This window comes from Myxocyprinus asiaticus, chromosome 12 (assembly GCF_019703515.2).
Source record: "Myxocyprinus asiaticus isolate MX2 ecotype Aquarium Trade chromosome 12, UBuf_Myxa_2, whole genome shotgun sequence".
NCBI lineage: Eukaryota > Metazoa > Chordata > Actinopteri > Cypriniformes > Catostomidae > Myxocyprinus > Myxocyprinus asiaticus.
In genome coordinates, this window is record NC_059355.1 from 26,019,291 (window position 1) to 26,041,407 (window position 22,117).

The 22,117-nt window shown below is 36.5% G+C and overlaps 2 protein-coding genes across 12 annotated transcripts in view; one reads left to right on the forward strand and one right to left on the reverse strand.

The window, feature by feature from the left end:
* The window catches only part of LOC127449646 (tumor protein 63-like), a 60,758-nt gene extending 38,969 nt beyond the window's left edge, over nucleotides 1-21,789 (forward strand). Inside the window, exons 5-14 of one of the 8 annotated variants that reach the window (XM_051713191.1) lie at nucleotides 5,550-5,736; nucleotides 5,869-5,984; nucleotides 6,163-6,272; nucleotides 6,372-6,508; nucleotides 6,802-6,884; nucleotides 9,262-9,386; nucleotides 15,645-15,787; nucleotides 17,595-17,782; nucleotides 17,891-17,984; nucleotides 19,098-19,246. In XM_051713191.1, the coding sequence (XP_051569151.1) occupies nucleotides 5,550-5,736; nucleotides 5,869-5,984; nucleotides 6,163-6,272; nucleotides 6,372-6,508; nucleotides 6,802-6,884; nucleotides 9,262-9,386; nucleotides 15,645-15,787; nucleotides 17,595-17,782; nucleotides 17,891-17,968 (1,167 nt within the window). In that variant the 3' untranslated portion in view covers nucleotides 17,969-17,984; nucleotides 19,098-19,246. Of the gene's footprint in view, nucleotides 1-5,549; nucleotides 5,737-5,868; nucleotides 5,985-6,162; nucleotides 6,273-6,371; nucleotides 6,509-6,801; nucleotides 6,885-9,261; nucleotides 9,387-15,644; nucleotides 15,788-17,594; nucleotides 17,783-17,890; nucleotides 17,985-19,086 lie in introns of all 8 variants that reach the window. The other 7 variants (XM_051713190.1, XM_051713193.1, XM_051713188.1 and 4 more) reach the window with 7 other exon arrangements.
* LOC127449644 (TBC1 domain family member 23) overlaps nucleotides 20,549-22,117 on the reverse strand; it is a 31,129-nt gene continuing 29,560 nt past the window's right edge. For all 4 annotated transcript variants that reach the window (XM_051713184.1, XM_051713182.1, XM_051713183.1 and 1 more), the window contains one exon: nucleotides 20,549-21,904. In XM_051713184.1, the coding sequence (XP_051569144.1) occupies nucleotides 21,820-21,904 (85 nt within the window). In that variant the 3' untranslated portion in view covers nucleotides 20,549-21,819. The remainder of the gene's footprint in view (nucleotides 21,905-22,117) is intronic.

Here is a 22,117-nt window from a genome sequence, read left to right on the forward strand (position 1 = left end):
GAAAAGCTCACTTCTCTGAATAGTTCTGTTTGGAGATTGTACTCTTGTTGTTTTGTGTGACTCTGAACAATGAAAGATTGCCTGTTCTTTATAGGTGCTGGACAGAGTCAAAGAGGAGATCAGTCTGTCAGCACCATGATTGCAGCCATGTCCGCTTTAACTCACTTGCACAGTCATAATCTCCATCTCCTTGTGTAGTTGAGATACAATGGAACTCAATGAAAAGGTCCAGCATCTGTTTATTACACCTGACCTTAAAGCTCAACTTTTGTTTGATGTCTTAAGAGTGTAATTGAATGTGAACAGAAACGCAAACACCTTCATTTTATCCGAAAGAAGAAAAAAGGTAGCTGTGAGGAAAGAATTTGGCAGCATTCAGGGCGACCATTCAGGAAAACGTGGGGAAATCCTGCATAATTACACCAAAGCTTGTCATACGTTTTCTGGGAAAGATCACATTTCCAAAGCATATAATTTCATCCCAGGGCATTAACTAGTGCCAGGAAGCATGGGGGCATTTGTTTACATCTGATGAGGGCTGGTTGCACAAAGATCTCCATCCAGATGAACAAAAGCCAATTGCATTTGTTTTTGAGGGGTCGATATGCACCTTAGGGCTTTCGGCAATTTCTTTTGTAAGAGGTAAAGTCTTCACTTTCGAACCAACTTGAACTAAAAGCAACGTTAACACCAAGCAGAGCTCTCAGGCATGACAAGCAACATTATTGCAGTTTATTCACTATTCAAAACCATTTATGCATCCCTCTTGCAATGAAAAAACTATCCTTCTGCCTTACAATTATGTAAACTGCTGACACAAACGTGCACAAAAGCAAGAATTCATTACCCATTTGTCCCTAGCAGACGCCAATATGAAGAGTGTGATTTGCAGTTTGACTCTTCGTGCTACTGTGCTCAATGTTTTGTTTTCCTAGCTAGACGTGAATTATGCACAGACAATGGGAAATTTCCCCATTGAACGGATCTGCACATTTATGTTTATTTTTGAGCTCAGCATTCACAACTCAAGTTTTGCTTTCCAAACTCAGTTTTCTTCCGCCATTACAGCAAGCAGGTGTTTTCCCCTACTGCGCCAAAGAGGGAAAAAACTAATTTAATTTCTTTCCAAATGAAACAGGTTTTGAGAGAAGCAACAGGCATGATGGTACATGTCAGGTATGAGGTAGGACAAGACCAGAGGCGCCAGAGCATTGGGCCAACCCGCCCCGCCATGCTGAGACACGTATGCAGCCTTAGCCCGCAGCTCCGCTCTGCTCAAACACACACACTACAACTACAAACCTGTCACAACACGTACATCACTGTATATGTGTGTGTGCACAAATCTCTGCATTTCATATGCATTGATGGGTTTAGCCCCCATAAATTAGTGGCAAGTATTAAGCACGGTACCCAGCAATGAACAATTTGACATGCTGATATAAGGACCTGACCTTGTGAACTTGAATATTGTGTTGCATTACCATCATAAAAAAGCACAGCAGTTCTGCACTTTTGGCTCAGGCTAACTGTCAGCTGGCAAAGTGCAGGAGTGGTCTGCAGAAGTAAAAGATTGTATCTCCTTTGAAAGGTTTGCCACCGTATCTTCCTTGACATATGCCAAGCCAAAAGTTCACAAAACTGTAGTATAGAGTTCTGCCCGTTCTAGTCACTCTCACAAATCTTTCTGCTCAAAAGATATCCTGAACCTTTTGTTCCCAAGCTGTGTAATTCACAATGTAGCCCATGACTGGAACATAATTACATGTTAACACCACCGTGCCCCTCCCTGTGTAAAAGCCAATGCCTTCCAATTCATCAGATCACTGTGTGGCTCCACCCTGTGTGTGTGTGTGTGTTTGTGTGTGTGTTTGTGTGTGTGTTTGTGTGTGTGTTTGTGTGTGTGTGTTTGTGTGTGTGTGTGTGTGTGTGTGTGTGTGTGTGTTTTCTGTCAGCAGTTGCTCATGGTTGGCCTTAAGCAAACACGGCAGCCTCTGCACATATTTGCATTCTTAAAATGTGTTGCTTTAGGGCTAGAATTGGTGCATGGACTGTTTTGTTTGTGCGGTAAAGTTTGTAGGTTGGAGTTTATAAAATATGTAAGAACAGTGTAAAATGTCAAGCCTCTGTCATTTATATCTGTCTCAAGCTTTATTTTTTTTTTTTTTTTGCCGTGCTTTTACCTTTCTGTGACTGACCCTTTGATGTTCATGTCAACAACTTTGTCTTTTGTCCTGGAGGAAACCCATCATTGTACTCAAATGACATTTCCAATTCTTCTTGTGTATTGTTGCTATATGTAGTTGATCTTTGTCATCCCTTCTCTCTTTCTCTGCCTCTCGCCTTCTCCCCCTCCCTCTCGCCATCTCTCTCTCTCTCTCTCTCTCTCTCTCTCTCTCTCCCTCGCTCACTTCATTTAACTGAATGACAGGAGCGTTCAGGGGCATATCAAGTTGGGAGCAGAGGTGCAATTACAGTTATTCATCTTTCTTTTTTTATAGGACACCTTTCAAAAACTGTTTTCAGTTCACGCACAGAACACCTCCATCATCCATTGGTGAAAGCACCTAGGTACTAATTTAGTCAGAGCTAAAGTTGGCCAAGTCGGTTCTGGGAGTGTAGATGTGCTGTTGTACTGGTATGCTGTTGATTTTTCTGATAAAGAGATCTTCAGCTACATTCAATGATATGATAGACAAGGGACCTAAAGCATGTACAGACTGTACAGATTTAATTTAAGCTCAGGGTTGTTGTTTTTTACAGTAGTCTCTTGTATCAAACCTTCATTATTTCACAGTAATATAAAATATGTATTAAAAATTTACAGAAATTAACTTTTTTAACAGGTTGCAATATTTGCCCCACGTGAAACTTTTACATTTATGAAGGCATTTTTGAACCTTATAAATAAACAGCATGCCAACCATTTACACTGTAAAGACGAAACCTGCAGTTGTTACCCTAAGGAGCTATTTCTACCTGATTTAACCCTTAAAATGAGTTTTGTTGGTGTAACCTAATGAATTCCGGTTCATTCAGTGATGTTAACTAATACTTTGGACTTAAACAGTCAATTTAGATTCATGTATTTTTTTAGTCTATGTAAAATAGATGTGCTTCATGTGGTAACATTTGAAATAACTGCTTTTATTAGTGCTTTTATAAAGATTATGTAATATGTATAAATCAACCTGAATACATTATGTTCAACCAAGGAATGTTGTTTTTAATGGTTAGATCAAGCAGAGATAGATCCTTAAGGTAGGATTTCAGGGTAGATAGGTATTGACTTCAGGGGCATTTTTTGCCCCCAAATTTTAAATACCTGGGGCATTTTTGTCACTCTCTGTAGCATTTTTACCCTGAGCCCTCCGAATTTCTGACCCTGGTTTGTTTCTGATGTCTTATTGTGGCCTATCGTTAAAAGAATAGTTTGTCAAATTCCTTGTTGATTATTATTTTTTTTATTGGTGTTTTTGCTTCTGTGTCTCATCCAGTTTGTTCCACAAATTCCTTCAGGAAATGACCAGGACTTTTTGTGTGTATGTGTGTTTGTTCTTGTCAAGGTTGTGTAACACTCGCAAGCAGGTGTTGGGAAGGGCTCCTCTCATTGGAACACTTCATATCAAAAGTTAATAGAGATGGAATTTAATGTGGCATTGTTCTTCAGAACAGCCCCGGGCAACGTTCACAGCCCTTTTTTCTTTCTTCTTCTTCACCTTTTTAAATGAACTTGACAGGAAATTTTTCTTCATCGTTATTTTCCATGCACTTGATGCACCAGAGCTTTGCTTTAAGCTGAAGTGTTTGTTCAGAGAATTCTTTAAAAAGCTGCAGAGATAAGCAGCTCATATACTAAACTAATTTATGTGGAACGAGCCATGATTATATACAATACAAAATGTTTGGCATACCATTTGTAACAACATTGGTGGTAGCTCAGTATTTGTGATTTGTAGATGTCACAATGTTGGCAGTCACGCTTTGTGAGACTTTGTTTAATCACATAGATCTTTCTTTTTGACCTATTGTGTGTGTGTGGTTAGACAGTCTCTTAAACACCTGATGATACAGTAAGTATGAGGAACACATGAGTGTTAGTCTGTGGTAGTAGGATGAGTCAAGCATACTGCAATGATGCAATTATGATTTTTGTGGTCCGTGACACCCTGTACATCAAGCTGTCATCAATGATGAAAAGGATGTTAGGAAATACAGCTGAGATTACCAAATATATTTAATATTCAGTAATAAAATGTACAGTTAAATGTCCATTTTCTTGTTAAAGATTTAAATACTTCATTTATGGAACCCGAGCAGAACAAATTTCTGTGTAAATTGTAAAAGTATTCTTATGTACATTTTTGCATATGTACTGCATTTAAGGCATTTATTTCTCAATAAGGGCAAGACTCAGTTTTTCATTGCCTAACACCGGATATTTTATCACATCAGGGCAATATTTTTGTCAAATGGGGCCCTGAGGTCTAAGATAAATTATGCTATTCAGGTGGTTTGGGAAGCACATCTCGGTGTGCTTTATGTATGTCCCTAATCACAGGTAATATTGTAACTCATGACAGCTGTAGAGCAGAACCAGAAGTCCTGCCGCCTAAAGCCAGCTGCTCTTCCCTTTAAAGATGGTTATATGGCGCTTATACCACTAAATGGTTGCCAGGCTGCAGCTGTTTTGTCTCTGTATTCCCTGTTGACGAGAAATTAAAAAAGAAAGTGTTCTAGTCTTTTCATCTATTAATTTTTATAGTTTTCTTTTCTTTGAGTGATTGTTTCAGTTAGTTTGCATAAAGAGTGAGGAACTTTTAAAGGAAGTTTTTAGAAACAGGAGTATTATATTAGAGTTTGATGTGTGGGGGATGTTTTATTTCTTGATCTATTTCTCAACAATGTAACAAAGTAGTTGCATAATTAAATGAACAACCTTCATACAAATTGTAGATAAACACTCAAAAGCAAAAACTCGTGAATTCGGCGATGGTAGGTCGAAAGTTCTTTTGCTGAAATGGGACCATGCCTACAGAAATGTGAAACACTGGAAAGGGGAAAGTGGAAGAAAAGCTGGAAGTGTTGTTGAACGGATGGGCACTTGTGAGCTCCAGTTTCCGGGTAAAATATCGACAGAATGGTGCCAAAACTTGTCAGTGATGTAATACAGTCAACAGAAATGCACAATTTATTAACCGTCGATTGAGTAAACATATAATCTTTGGGAGGGAAAATGCGACCATCGAATCCCGAAAAGGTAAACACATTTGAACTGATGCAAAAATGTCCAATGTGAGGTGACGCTCAGTAACAGCATTCAGTGACTTAGCAGAATGGGGTTGATTTCACAGTACCGTAACTTTTAGAAGCAACATGTTGATTTCTTGTGTGATCATGTTGAATACTAGGAAAAATGTGCCCACATTGTTGATATATAAGCACAGTGATATTTAAAGTAATATACTACATAGAATAGAAGATGCTAAATTTTTTATTGTTTTTGTGGAGGTTACTAATTAAACTTTTGTCTCTCTTTTTTGCTAAAGTACTCCACAGAGCTGAAGAAGCTATACTGTCAGATTGCTAAAACCTGTCCTATTCAAATCAAAGTTCTTACCAACCCGCCTCAGGGCTCAGTCATACGGGCCATGCCCGTCTATAAGAAAGCGGAGCATGTTACTGAGGTGGTCAAACGGTGCCCGAACCATGAACTGAGCCGAGAGTTCAATGACGGTTGGTCTACCTTCTAAATTTGTACATGCAATTCAACATGATATATATTTTAATAAATGTATTTTTAATCTTCAGCTTGTGATACATTTGAATAACTGGATGATATAATTGACTGACCTTTATGTTCGATAGGCCAAATAGCCCCACCCAGTCACCTGATTAGGGTTGAGGGGAACAGTCATGCCCAGTACGTGGAGGATACCATTACTGGGCGACAGAGTGTGCTGGTGCCTTACGAACCCCCTCAGGTGAGCCTCACACACACATACACATGCTGAGGAACTCTAGTGATCCTAGCTACGCCTACATACCCGTCACACCTTAAGTCATCCTCAACAGATGTTATTTGGTCTCTAAAACAACAACACAGCTCTACAGAAACTTATGACTTAAAGTAGTGTTACACCAGTTGTTTTCTATTAACAGGTGGGCACAGAGTTCACAACCATACTCTACAATTTCATGTGCAACTCCAGCTGTGTTGGCGGAATGAACAGACGGCCGATCCTCATCATTGTAACCTTGGAAACCAGAGAGTAAGATAATTATGAGAAGACATGCAAAATTTATGGGACTGTATGTAAATCATCTCCAATTCACGAGTAGGTGCGTTAATATCTCCTATCACTCTCCAGTGGTCAGGTTTTGGGCCGAAGGTGTTTTGAGGCTCGTATCTGCGCATGCCCTGGACGTGACCGCAAAGCGGATGAGGACAGCATCCGCAAACAACACGTCAGCGATGGCACAAAGAGCAGTGAGGGTACGAAACACCGTAAGTAATGCTGGGGGCTGGTGACTGGGCTTGTTCTAACACACAAACTCATAAAGATAAACGTTTGAACTGCATGCTTCTTGTACCTATAGAGTCTTCTCACTTAAATACATGTATGTTGTTTATTGTCCTACTCACTTACACACACACACACACACACACACAGACACAGTCACTGCATTCAACCTTCACCTGAACTTTTCCTTCTGTTCTGTGCTTTAGCTCTGGGTCTTGTGCTTTCCAGATCTTGTCTCTCGCAAGTGTTTCACTATCTTTGTCTCTTTCTTACACAGCTTTCCGTCAGGCCTCTCACCTCTCCCAGCTGCCCTCCATCAAGAAGAGAAGATCCACCGATGAGGAAGTGTTTTGTCTGCCTGTAAGTATCTCTACTTTGTTTTCAGAATTGCAGTGCCAGACAGCTTCAGTTATCAATTTCAAATAAAATACCTAGAATACATAGATTTACTTGATAAGTGAGTATTTGTAACACTGTCTAGGAAGCCTGTAAAATACCTGTTAATTACTGTATTAATTATTTTGTAATATATATATATATATATATATATACTGTATTATATATTAGGGTTGCGCCCGAAGCCGAATACCTTATTCGGAAAGGCATGGATAATGACTTCAAAACAAATAACGGATTCATCCGAATAATATTAAAAATATTCGTTTGACTGATTATCCAAAAAGCACAAGGATAAAGCGACATTTTAAATAAACATCCAAAATTACAATGAATTTATGAATCTGTGCAGTCAATATTTCTAAAGCATGAATGAAAATGCGCACGGTGTGATCTCAGATCAGATGGGTGTGGTCTCGACTCCGTTTGCGGTCCCTGTTAATTGTGCGCATCTGGAGCTTATCAAGTGTAACATTAAGATAAGACATCATAAACACTTTCCACTTCTTGAAATGTCTATGTTTATGTATCACACGATTCACACGTGATTACCATGTATTTATTTATAGCCTAAACCTGAGCGCAATGTTAAATTCCTGACCTGAAATGATGATTTCATGTCGGAGCTCGTCTAGCCGTCTCTTAAAGTTGACCACATTTATATCCACATCAGTGATTAAGGTTATTATCTAGTTAAGACTTTATTCCGAAAAAGTTAAAATGCTCCATAGAGTATATACAGTATCTATTCTGAATATTCCTGCTTATGTAAAACAAAGAAACTGAAACATGCTTTTCTTCTTTAAACTGTGCTAAATTTGAAAATGTTAAGTGTACTTGAACTCTGGTAAGGTGCTATATGAATGTAACAATACTATTATTATTTAACTAAATAATGGTGTCCTGATGTAAACATTTCTGATAGACTTACGGGACTTTCACCTGTTTGTAGGCTATATTGATTTTATTTTAATTTCTTTTAATGTTTGAATTTGTATTTATTATTCACTGCAAAAATGTGTGCTTGACATTTCATATTTTGCTTGACACCTCCTGCCTTCAGAATAATGTTGTTATACATGCACAGACAAACCAAAATTCTGTTTCATGCAGATATTAATATCTGAAATACCAGGAGAAACCCCAACATATTCCACAGTTAATGTAGCCTACAAATTCAGCTTCATCTGGTAAGAAAAGATAAAGTATAAAAGAATATTGTTTTAAATAATAATTGTATAATATTATTATTATTATTATTATTATTATTATTATCATTATTATTATTAGGCTATTAGTATGAAAACACATATTTTATTAATAGAAACTATAAATGTAAGAGTAGTACTTAAAAATGGGCATATCATTTAGTTTTGACGCACATCCGGTTTAAGCCCCGCCCACACCCGGTTCTATCCGAATACAGAGACGGATACAGATAATTTTGTCATATAAACAAATACAGATACAAATACAGATAATGGCTCCGCTGCACTCCCCAAATATATGTGTGTGTGTGTGTGTGTGTGTGTGTGTGTGTGTGTGTGTGTGTGTGTGTGTGTGTGTGTGTGTGTGTCTGTGTGTATTTTACAGTCTTCCTAGACATAATGCGATATATACGATATGTAGATATAATAAAATAACTTATGAGGGTATATAATTTATTAAACAGTGCATTTCAGTATTGAGATGTTATAAATGCATTGTAAAGCATTAATAATACCTTTACAATGCATTTATACAATATATAATGCATTATAAAGGTATTCTAAATGCTTTACAATGCATTTATAACATCTTGATACTAAAATACATTGTTTAATAAATTGTTTACCCTCACAAGTTATTGTGTTGTTGTAATAATTATAATGCTAAACTCATGGTTATACCGTGAAATAGTATAATACATGAAAACACATGAACAACACCAAATTTCATGTATTATATCATGTGTCATCAAGTGTTATAATGCACCATCCACTGTAAAGGCGAATAACCATGAAAAAGTAATTATAATAATGTCTTCAACATAGTTTTAAGACATTATTCATATAACAATTATTTTTATACATTATTCAAATTACAATTATTCATGGTAAGATATTGCATAAAATAATGTCTATTATGAGGCATTAGGAATACCTTTATAATGCATATTCATTTATATTGGATTCTAGATACTATATAAACAGGCTTCATAGAAAGTGTTACAGAAATATTTGATACTTCAAAAACATTAAGACCTTACAGACAGTGTATTGAAAGTATTCAAAGTGAAGAACTCAGTATAACATACTGTAAGAGTGACATCTAGACTTACCCCTCCTCTCTCCTTTTACAGATTAAAGGCCGTGAAATATATGAGATTTTGGTGAAAATCAAAGAGTCTTTGGAACTCATGCAGTTCCTCCCTCAGCACACTATTGAGTCATACAGACAGCAGCAGCAGAACCTTCTGCAGAAACAGTGAGTACCTCACCTGTGCAGAAAGACTGCCCCATTTAAAAATGTAATTTTAAAAAAATTAGCAAAAAGGGCTTCTTTTTCATCAGAAGTTTTCCCCTGCTCTTCATTTCTTTTGCAAGTTTACTATTGTGACTAGCCACTGTTAACCAAGCCGAACTGTAGGCACATATTACACTGTGCTAGCAAGGTCCACCCACCGCTTGTTATTTGTGCATCAGTGTTGTAATAACTTGTTTGACTTTTCTTGCTTGAATTTAACATTCATGGATTGGTTGTGTTTGCTCATTGATTGACTGTGAGCTGACTTTGTCATTTAGGATTTTGGTTTATTTGATCAGGCATAAATTGCAGCCCCACCTCAGGGTCTTTTAGTAAATAAAGCACGTTTTCTCTGGAGTGCAAACACTGGAACATAGCGTGGCAGTATGAATTGAATTTTCTTTCACGCTGATGATATAATCTTGGCTAAAGTATAACTATATGTCAGTTGAGCTTGGATTGCAGCTTGCATGAGATTTGTGTTGTGGATCACTGATGTGGTTAAGAGATAAGGCCTTAATCAAACCTTAGCTGTTCTGGTCAGCATCAATTCACACAATATTAACAATGTTTTGTATTATGCTCAGCTTCTCATAAAAAAAAGGGGTGTACCTTGCTGAGATGGTGCTCCGATTTATCTGATTTTCAGTCCATCACACTTCACATTTTGTGCTGCTCAGATTTCCACAGAACTGCATTTTAGCTAAACGGCTTGAAACACCACAGATAAATTGTTATTGGTCCGCATGGAGCATGCAAATTTAGTCTCTCCCCAAAGTCTTTACTTCCTCATAAACACAGACTCCGTATCTGCTGTGATGTTGCTCAACAGAGGGGAGGGAGAGGCCTGTAAGTTATATCTTAAATTTAAAAAGTCTTGTTTTCCTTTTGTAATGAATGCTTTTCTCAACTTCTCTCATTAAGGAACCAATGGTTGGTTGGGTATATGCTGAGTGGAGCACTATAGTATTTAAATGTTAATGCTTTTTTCTGTAATTAAGAAAAAAAATACTGCTAATTAACCATCCCCAACCGATGTAGTTGGAAAAAGGTAACAGAAAGATTGATGATTTTAGGTTTTCCTGCATGGTTCAGTTTTGAAGTAGAATCCACCATTCATTAAAACCTAGTCTTTTGAAATGACCAGGTAGCCGTCATCTTTAAAACTGTCCATTTGTAGGACAAGGACAGAGCACACAGTCTGTGAAATGTGCATCCTACAACTTCCTATCAAAGACAATCAGTTTAGTTAATCCAGTACACATTATAGGTATCCTCATTCTTGTTCTGATTTATTGGTAGATTTTAAAAGGCTCAGCCTAATATAAAAGCATAGGTTATTTCATATTTCCAGGTACACAAATAGACAAATCATGGTTTGATCATTTTCTGCTGTCTGCATGCTGTTACTTCCATCTTCCTTCATATATCTGTTTTCTAACTGTTTACTGTTGTCTTCCTTTGAAATAAAGTTCCTACTGTCATATATTCAGTGGTTCAGACCTTTTGATTTTGTTGATCTCCTTGAGTTTTTTTCTGATATTTCCAAAGTTATATCGTATTGCCACCTTGTGGAGAGTTGTGCGCATACATATACATAACATAATTGTGTATGCCATTTAGTTTTAATAAGATATTTAATCAAACCTTGATGACACTTGAAAATGTGATGAGTTTTTATGGTACATTTAACAAATATTACAATACTCTTAAATCACACAAACTAATATGCAAATGAACAAGGCATATAATGAGAAAAACAAAGTTTGCTCATTTATTACTTTATACCCGATTACTTTTGGGGAAATATGACTTCATACACCAATATCTTTGTAGGAAATACTCTACAGTTACAGTTTAGTTTACCGATCATCACCTCCTCATCACTACACTGCAAAGAAAAAAAAGAATGACTGATATATTTTTGTCTATAGCAATAAACATCCTTAAAACAATTTACTTGAGAAGCAAAATTACATCTAAATCTGGTTTTCAGAGAAATGTAATTTGAATTTTAGAGAGGTTCATGCTTCATGCTTAAAACAAGAAAAAACTATTTGCCAGTGAGGTAAGAAATTAATTTAACTTTGAATTTGCAGGGGTTTTCAAACTGTGGTCTGGGGACCCCCAGGGTGCCGCAAATGGGTGCTAGGGGGTTTTTGCATGAAATTTTCAGAGAAAAATGGTTTTTACTCTACAGAATATCATAACTTTCATTTGATTTATTTCTGAAAATAAATTCCAATTGAATTGACATTAAAAAATATTCAAGTTACACATGTAGCTTTACTCTAATAGTGGGTAGAAAAAAAGATATGCTGTCAACATATATGCAAAAAGCTGATATTTTCCAGCAAACATTTTAATAATTTATTTTGACCAGTACAATGACAATATAAAAGGCAACTATTTAATTTTCAAAACATGTTCTTTTTATAAGACCACGCTTACTATTTTTCTCACACAGTATTGGGACTTTTTCTTTCAGATATATAGATTTCTTTTTATATTTTAGGAAGATGGTCCCTCACAAGGGGATCATCATATTTGCGGGTCCTCGGCATCAAAAAGTTTGAAAACTCCTGGTATATAATATGTCTTGTTTTACACATATACCTCACTAATTGCAATGAAAACAAGACTTAATATATTATGTCATTTTGCTTCTCAATTAAATTTACAGTGTTTTATGAATGTTTAGATATTTTTATTGGAAAGCAAGACAAATTCTCTTATTACAGTCTAATATGTCATATGCCTCATCTTTTCATTCTTCCTTATTATCTGTCTTTGCTTCTCATTTATTGTTCCTTCACCTCTCTTTCTTCATCTGCCTGCATTTTTCTGTCTTTCTTTTTCTCACTCTCTATCTTTGGCTCTTTTCTGCAGTCTGTTAAGGGCCCGTTTGCGCTCTGAGCTTCTGGACCCATTAGGTGAGCAGAAGAGGTGCTTCAGTGCTTCCTGAAAGCAGGAATCACATTCCTACTCCTCCTCCTCCTCCTCCTTCAGAGCATCCCTCGCTCATCTCTCTCCATGTCTTCCTCATCCTCTACCCCTCAAGGGGCTCCTTGTGCTCCTCCCAAGTGTCACCTGTGGTAACTCCTAGACTTTACATACCACAAACAGGTAGAACACAGGCTTTGTTTTTTGTGCCATCTGAACACCTCATTTTACATTTGTGAGCTGTCAAGTGAAGTCATTTTAGATTTTTGGAAAGTTCTTTGCATGATTTGTCCCTCCAAAGTGTATTATTTAGACAATGGCTCTCATTTATCCAGTTGGAATGATCCGTTTGTGTGCTAAATTCGCTAACACTCACCCTACACTCAGATGTAGTTGCATTAGAAGGCTTGTTAAGTAATCTAAATGATGTAGGCCTCTTGTGTGTCAAAAGTTTCTTAAAACATTTCAAGATGTTTCTCAAAGGGCCCTTGTAAGTGAGGCAGCTTGTTGCCTCCGCATTTATGTTGTTTGTTGGACTGATCTGCTGGTATTGCACAGAAACACATTGCACAGAAACAGAATAGCAACCTCTCAGCTGACCACCTCATTTCTCTCTCTCTCTCTCTCTCTCTCTCTCTCTCTCTCTCATAATATAATCCTGAATGTCTGAAATGACCAGGAACCAAGCACACACATTGTTTATGGGACTCAGAGTTTTTCTGTAAGATATTGATTATGGTTCATCTTAAATACCTTTTTTGCCTCTGTCTTTATTTTATAATTGGAGCTGGACTCGAGCTGTCTATAAACGTGGAGGGATAGAGTTTATTGATGACTGAATTTTGATAATGCTGGTCATGTTTTGTAAAGTGCACTGCTGGGCAGTTTTTTGTGTTTTGTCTTGATTATATGTGCATTTTCTTAAAGAAAGATGTATTTTCTGCCATGTATATTGGAGTAAGAGAGAACAGGAAATGAATGCTATAGTGTTGACAGATTCTTTTGTTGTTTCATATCAAATGTATTGGTTGTTTTATTCTCAATGGCTCTAGCACTTTTGTCAGTTACTACTATTCAATAAATGACTTCTCTGCTTTTGTGTTCCTATATCCTCACTCTTCCTCTTTTTTTTCTCTCTTTTCTTTTATGTCTCGATTCTTTTTCCTGGAATAGTTAGGGTCTTCAGTGTTAAAAAACAAACAAACAAAAAAAACAATGAACTGAAACTTTGAAAAACTGAAACTAAAAAATTGACTTTACAATAAGCTTTTGTTTGTTAGAAGTAATTAGGTGTCATGAACTAACATTACACATTCCTTTACAACTTTTATTAAAACATGTTAATTTATTAATATACAATTGTTTGTTGTTAGTTTATATTAGTTCATAATGCTTTAATGTTAACATATACAGTACAACTTTTAACGTAAAAATGGATTAGTGTGTTGAAATTAATATTAAAAGGAGTCATAGTTCACCCAAAAATGAAAATTCTCTCATTTACTCACCTTCATGCCATCCCAGATGTGTTGTAAGAAGATTTTTAGAAGAATATTTCAGCTCTGTAGGTCCATACAAATCAAGTGAATGGTGACCAGAACTTTGAAGCTCAAAAAGCATATAAGGGCAGCATAAAAGTAATCCATATGATTCCAGTGGTTAAATCCATGTCTTCAGAAGCGATATGATAGGTGTGGGTGAGAAAAAGATCTAGATTTAAGTCCCTTTTTTTTTAGTTTTTTTTTTTTTTTTTACTATAAATCCCCATCTTTGACCATCCCCAACCAGCTGATGGTTGAATGTGAAAGTAAAAGTCACTTCCACACCAGAATAAGAAAGTGAAAGTGTAGATTTACAGTAAAAATTAAATAAATAAAGGACTTAAATACTGATCTGTTTCTCACCCACACCCATCATATCACTTCAGAAGATGTGGATTTAACCACTGGAGTAATATGGATTACTTTTATGCTGCTTTTGTGCTTTTCTTCTTCGTTTGTGTTTAGCTGAAAAAAGAAAGTCATACACATCTGGGGTGGCATGAGGACGAGTAAATGATGAGCTAATTTTCATTTTTGGGTGAACTACCCCTTTAACCAAGAGTAATAAGTGCTGTAAAATTATTGTTCATTGTTGATTCATGTTACTAATGTAGTTAACTAATGTAAATGAGTAATCAGATATATTGTAAAGTAGATTGCAATGTCAGCCTGATCTCATGAAAAGTATGTGACTGGCAACGTTTTTGAAAAATGAAATTAAGTGTTTCATTAAAATGATCGCTGCTTTTTTCAGGAGAATGTACACTGTTAGGGACACTAAAAGCAGTTAAAAGGTTTTTAAGGATAATGCTCTATGGAGTTTTAAATAAACAAAACCTACATCCCTAAACTAAACCTTTAATCTAAACCTAACCTACAGTATAATGTCATAAAAAGCAAATATGAGATGAAAATTGCAATAGCCTAAGCAACCACCTAATTTTGTGGTGCTTCTCTGACAAGATGAGCTACCGCGCATCTTGGTCACATTGAAATAAGCTTTGAAATGTAGTTGGTTATGTAATGCAGGTGTTAAAATGTATCGTCTTTCAAATCATGTGTTATAGTAAAAGTGTTTCGATGTCACAAGGTAGCATTGTGTGAGTAACAGAGCAAAAAATAAGTGTTTATGAACTGTCAATCTGCCGTTTTACTTGAAATTTGTGTGAAATTAAATAAAACCCATTGTTGTTGTTGCTTCTAAACTGCTGCAATACGTAAAATGAGGTACATGAAACTAATTTTGCAAAAATTCAGTTATAGTTACGTGATTCTGTGAAACCAGGTTGTTCAAAGGATATTGTAAAGTGTTACCATATAGTTTGATTACACATGAACAAAGAAAACACAATATGCAAGTTCAGAATCATTTAAGGCTACACACACACACTCATACAATGTTATTGTAAATTGATAATAAATCTACAAATCTGGCATTTGTTGTTCACTTTATTACAGTTATAGGGGAATTATTTTCCCAAAGAAATATTTTCATGTTTCCAGATAATTACAGGATAATACAGACATGTTTGAGAATTATTTCTTTGCGTCTTCTCCGCTTGACTATCCAAAACATTTACAGTGCTTCTTTGTATAAAATGACCATGACTAAGTAGCTAAGACCTATGCAAAAAAAAAAAAAAAAAAATGTCCCTAAGTTTGTCTAAGTTCTGGACCTAAGATGGGATATATCCAACAATCAGTATCATCACCTGTATCTTCATCTCTCCCTCAGGAGCTCTCTGCCACCTCAGCCAACCTTCGGTTCCAGCTCACCCACTCTGGTCAAGAACAAGCTGCCATCAGTTAGTCAGCTCATAAACCCCCAACAACGCAACACACTCACCCCATCAAGCATGGGTGGAGGATTGACTGACAGTAAGGCCTATACTTAATCATTAAAAATTCAATTAATGGAATTTTACCATCTACAAATGTACTGACAATTACAATTATGAGAATGTGTTAGGACTGGCATTTGGATTAATTAAAAAGGGTGCCTTATTGTATTGTTAAGCCCATAAATAAAATCTGGTAACACTTTACAATAAGGTTCCATTTGTTAACATTAGTTAATGCATTAGATATCATGAACAAACAATTAAAAATATATTTTTACAGCATTTATTAATCTTTGATAATGTTAGTTAATAAAAATACAGTTGTTCATTGTTAGTTCACTTTAGTTCATAGTGCATTAACTAATGTTAACAAAAACAACTTTTGATTTTAAAAATGTATTAGTATATGTTGAAATTAACATTAACTAAGATTAATAAATGCTGTAAAAGTATTGTTTATTGTTAGTCCATGTTAATTTATGTTTACAAATGGAACCTTATTGTAAAGTGTTACCAAAAATCTTACAAATGATAAGCAATATGTTTTGATAATTATACATAAAGAAAGTGTCTGGTCTCAGAATCCCTTCCTCCCCACCAAAGAAAAGCCTGTCTGGGCTTGAGAAATTCTCAGTTCTCAATGTCACACTGACAGACAGCTTCCTTATAAATTGAACAAGATCTTTGTGGGACAATCCGCCTAGCCTTCGGCACAAAAGTGCTGTCAAAATGCACTTATACATGAAAAATATGCATTCTCATTTGGCCTACTGTGTAAAAAGTGCCTCAGGTTTCTTGTATTCTGAAATTGCCTAATACATAGTTAGGACCCTCAGATGTTTGTTGTATTTTATTTCTGTCAATTTTGGTCAACTGCTTGATGGTATTTTACACCGATCAGCCACAACATTAAAACCACCTGCCTAATATTATGTAGGTCCCACTCGTGCTGCCAAAACAGCGCCATCCCGCATCTCAGAATAACATTCTGAAATTCTATTCTTCTTACCACAGTTGTACAGAGCGGTTATCTGAGTTACCATAGACTTTGTCAGTTTGAACCAGTCTGGCTATTCTCTGTTGACCTCTCTCATCAACAAGGCGTTTCTGTCCACAGAACTGCCACTCACTGGATGTTTTTTGGCAACATTCGGAGTAAATTCTAGAGACTGTTGTGTGTGAAAATCCCAGAAGATCAGCAGTTACAGAAATAATCAAACCAGCCTGTCTGGCACCAACAATCATGCAACGGTCAAAATCACTGAGATCCCATTTTGTCCCCATTCTGATGGTTGATGTGAACATTAACTGAAGCTCCTGACCCGTATCTGCATGATTTTATGCACAGCACTGCTGCCACACGATTGGCTGATTAGATAATCGCATGGATGATTGTTGGTGTCAGACGGGCTGGATTGAGTATTTCTGTAACTGCTGATCTCCTGGGATTCACACACACAACAGTCTCTAGAATTTACTCAGAATGTTGCAAAAACAAAAAACATCCAGTGAGTGGCAGTTCTGTGGATGGAAATGCCTTGTTGATGAGAAAGGTCAACAGAGAATGGCCAGACTTGTTCAAACTGACAAAGTCTACGGTAACTCAGATAACCGCTCTGTACAATTGTGGTGAGAAGAATAGCATCTCAGAATGTTATTCTGAGATGCGGGTTGGCACTGTTTTGACGGCTCGAAGGAGACCTACACAATATTTGGCAGGTGGTTTTAATGTTGTGGCTGATCGGTGTATACTGTAGTATCTGAAATATGTATGCTATAATAAGCATGGACAGGTCTGAGATAAAGAAATACTGCATGCTTTTATTTTATTTCTCCCTTTTGAGGTTTATTACACTCCTCAACCCTTTCCCCTTCCTTCAGTGAACTCTCCCATGATGGGTGGCCCTGTACCTATGAATACAGACATGAGTGCCCTGAGCCCTACCAACCCCCTGCAGCCTCAGTTACAAATGGTGCCCTCCTCTCACTGCACACCTCCTCCACCATACCCAATGGACAACAGCATTTCCAGGTACACAAAAATCATCACTGTAGATGTTTCTGAACATGAGTGCATTATCGAAGTGAAATATCGGGGGAAACAGCATTGTTAAAATAATGTCAAATCTATTCATTGCAGCTTCCTATTGAGGCTGGGCTGCTCAGCCTGTTTGGACTATTTCACTGCCCAGGGTCTGACCAATATTTACCAGATTGAGAACTACAACTTGGAGGTGAGGAATTTGCCTTTCTCCTTAGTGTCTTTGTACGTTTTCATGCATGCATTCTGTAATTATTCTGTAATATCATTTTTTTTCCAGTTCAGACTACCAAAAACTATTTGGCTAGTTAGTTTTAGGCAGATGTGCGAAAACACGTAAAAGCATGCAAATGTCATTTTTGTGACATGCATTGATCAACATATGTTATTCTTTGTTATTCTATTTTATTAAAAAAAATTTTTTTTTGATAGAATCATTTTATTATTATTATTTTCTTTATGAACTCAAGGGACTTCAAAATTACAGTACTGTGCAAAGGTTTTAGGCACTTGTGAAAAAGGTTGTATAGTGAGGATGTCTTCAAAAATAATGCCATAAATAGTTTTAATTTATCAATTAACATCATACAAATTAAACATCCATCTTCTATAGCCAGTTGTCCTATGTAGGGTCATGGGTAGTGCTGGAGCCTATCCCAGTTGTCTCTGGCGGAAGGCAGGGCCAGTCCATCACAGTCCAGTAAACATAAAAAAGCTAAATCAAAATTTGGTGTGACAACCTTTGCCTTTAAAACAGCACCAGTTCTCCTAGGTACACCTTGACACAGCTTTCCTTGGTTGTTGCAGATAGGATGTTCCAAGCTTCTTGAAGAACTTGCCACAGTTCTTCAATCTGTTTAAACTGTCTTAATTGCTTCCGTCTTTTCGAGTAATCCCAGACTGACTCGATGATGTTGAGATCCGGGCTCTGTGGGGGCTATGCCATCTGTTGTAGGGCTCCTTGTTCTTCTATTCAATTCTATTTACAAAGGGAATGTTGAAATCTAAAATTGGTACTTCCTACTGATACACTAAAATCAGAATATATAAAATAAGACAAAGGTTTTTGTGAAAAATATAATGTGCCTAAGACTGTTGCACAATGCTGTATATTTCAAGAGCCTCGAAGCCTTTCCCTTACGCACAATATGTTTGTGAAAATTTTACCCATAGATTTGTTTAATATCAAAATATAGAACTTACAGTACATGTTAGGCTCTGGTGTGTCTGGGGTGATGGAGAGATCAGAGCAGTTGCTGCTGTATTCATGAGCTCTGTGGTATATCTATCCACAGGACTTGTCCAGGCTGAAGATTCCCACAGAATTCCAGCACATCATCTGGAAAGGAATCATGGAGTACCGACAGACCATGGAGTTCTCTCCACCTCCCCACATCTTGCGCACCTCTAGTGGGACATCCACTGTCAGCGTGGGCTCCACCGAAGCACGAGGCGAGCGTGTGATCGATGCTGTGCGTTTCACACTGCGCCAGACCATTTCCTTCCCTCCGCGAGACGACTGGTCCGATTTCTCCTTTGACCTGGCCCCTGACTCACGCCGCAACAAGCAACAGCGCATCAAAGAGGAGGGGGAATGAATGTGATGCCTAGCCACAATACAATACAATACAATATATTCATGTCAACAGTGCACATTTACTGTAATTTCATATTAACACACTTGGGTGTTTGTCCAAATCGTTTCACAGTTTTCCTCTGCAAATGATAATAAAAGAAAAACTGTGAGCTTTATAGTGCTCTAGGTCACTTAAAATTAAATAGGCAGATAAAATGCACTTAAAGTCCTTTTTCCTCTGGTGGATTTAGCTCTTGTCATTTCAAGCCCCTTTATTAAACATTAGCAGCTGTGGCTGAGTGAGAAATGGTGCTTTGCTAAACTGTTTAGTCATTTTTAATGTTTCTTGAGACAAAGCACTTAAGAAATGCTGAAATGTTATTACTACGCGCAATATAAAACACTGAACTTTGGGGGTTCTTTTTACATTTTTACATTTATGCTAAAGGTACTGTATACTTTTATATGTTCATCATTATTGTCGTTCTTTTTTTCTTTTTTTTTGTAAAAAAACTTTTCCTCCCTGTAGGAGCTTTAGTGTTACTTGTTTATAATCTTTATTGCGATCATTCCTTGCAGTTGAACAATATGCTTTTTTGAAACTCTGACATTTGTCAGTTTTGATTGTATGCATTTCAAATCGCACATTTTTTTTTCTTTATTCTCAAAAAAAAAAAAAAAAAAAAAAAAAAAAAAGTGTTATTCATTTTTGGATGTAAGACTGACATTATGTAGCCTCCATGTAATACTGTAAACCCTTTATTGTATCTTATTTGTAAGTCGTAAACCCTCTAATACTGTTGAATTGCAGTATGTAAGTATTGAATCGCTCCTAAGGTTTGTGAAAATGAATATGGAGACGTGCTCTGTTTACAATCGTCTAAAAGTGATTTCCATTGGCCATTCCTTCAGTATTTGTTTTTTTATTTTTTTTTACAAATTTTCTATTCACTTGATGCTCGTTATAAGGCTAATGTGGCAATATTGTACAGTTTAATTTCACTTTCATTTGACAACCAAGTAAACAATTCTTTATCAAACTATAAGGAATTATTGTAAATATGTTGCAATGTACTTATTTTGATATAAACAAAAAAAAAAAAAACATTTTACATTGTTGCATGCTGTTATGTGCAATTATGACAAATTTACCCAATTTATTCATACAGAGTGAGACATGGTGGACCTCATTTGGATTTATTAAAACTTTTATCAATAGTAATCCATGGTTTTAACAAACAATTAATACAAGGGACTTTTATTTAAGCTTTCAAATAAATTTTTCAGAACTAGCATAGTGTGACAAAGTGGCAGGACTTTTTCCTCACACAGAGGGACCAAAAATATATAAATAGCTCTCCCCTAGTCTTCATGTCAACCTTAATTTTCCTTACATTCCTTTGATCTGTGTTAAGATGTACCGTTATGATTGATACTGGTAAATGGTTTATTTATTTATGCATTTATTTGATTTCGATGACAACTGGCTTATGAATCCAGTCTATTTCTTCAGGAGCTGGTCCACATAATGCAATCAATTATTGGCATCTGAAAACTTTTTCTCAATACATTCTCTGGTAAACTTGGCCATGATTTACAGAGAAGTCTAGTTTTACTGTAAGTGTACAATGACTTTCTCTTGACCTGTTCCCTTTAATCATCAAGGCTGCAATCACAAAATTTCTTGGAATCAGAATATAACAGGTGACTTAAAAGGTTATCATTATTTCTGGTTTCCAAAGGTCATTTTAATGAGTTGTGTGTAAGTATTTGTGCATCACACTGGTGCAGCCTCTTTTGTGCAAGCAACATCGTGGAGAGTAGTGTTCTTTCCCAATATGAAAATTAAGCACATACATCATCAATGCCAGTGATCTGACTCCAATTATTTGTGCTGTAAAGACACTGCTCTGATAAATATGCATGAAACTCTTCTCTGTTACATGAGTTCACAGCAATATATGATACTTAAATCTTCAAATGGCAAATTAATTAATAACCTCATATATTAAAGTATTCCAAAAATGTTTTCTCATCCAGAGGACCTGTTTGAGTCTTTCATATAAAATGCAGTAGCTTTTCATTAAGGCTCGAGACAGATAAAGGAGAGATAATAAATCTAACTTGCCTAATTAACTCAGGTTCTCAAAACAGAAATGATAACAAAAGCAAAATAAACAAATTAAACATTTCAAATGCAGGCTCGTATTCACATCTCCTTGCCTAAATTTTTAGAATTCCTGTCAATCATGATAGCAACGCGCCCAAAGAGTCTTGACAGCACTCAAGTTCTCAATGTCAGTGTTGCCCAGGGAGGAGATGGAAGGGACGATGTCAAAGAAACAGAGTGTGTAAATGTTCTACTCCCTCCTTCCCCTTCAGGCTGACATCTGGCTGGAGCAGTGGTCGTCCCCTGGATGACCAGAGCGAAGCCTCTCTGATGTCTCCGTCACTAAGAGCTCTCCATAGCATCCAAAACTTTCATTATTTGCTGTTTGATGGCTTTAGTGGCATCACCCGCATTCGGAATTAAATACCTTGAGAAGAAACGTGAGAAATGTCAGAACACTGACAAATAACAAAAATAAGGAAATGAGTACAAGCATTAATAAATAATGTGATTTTATGCTGAGATTTTTCCTTTCAGTACAAGTCAAACTAGATGAGAAAAGTTTTGTTCAAGGCTTTGCTTAACCAATCAGAGTAAGTACAAGACTTACTTTGTTTAGCCAGTACAAGCCTGAGCAGAA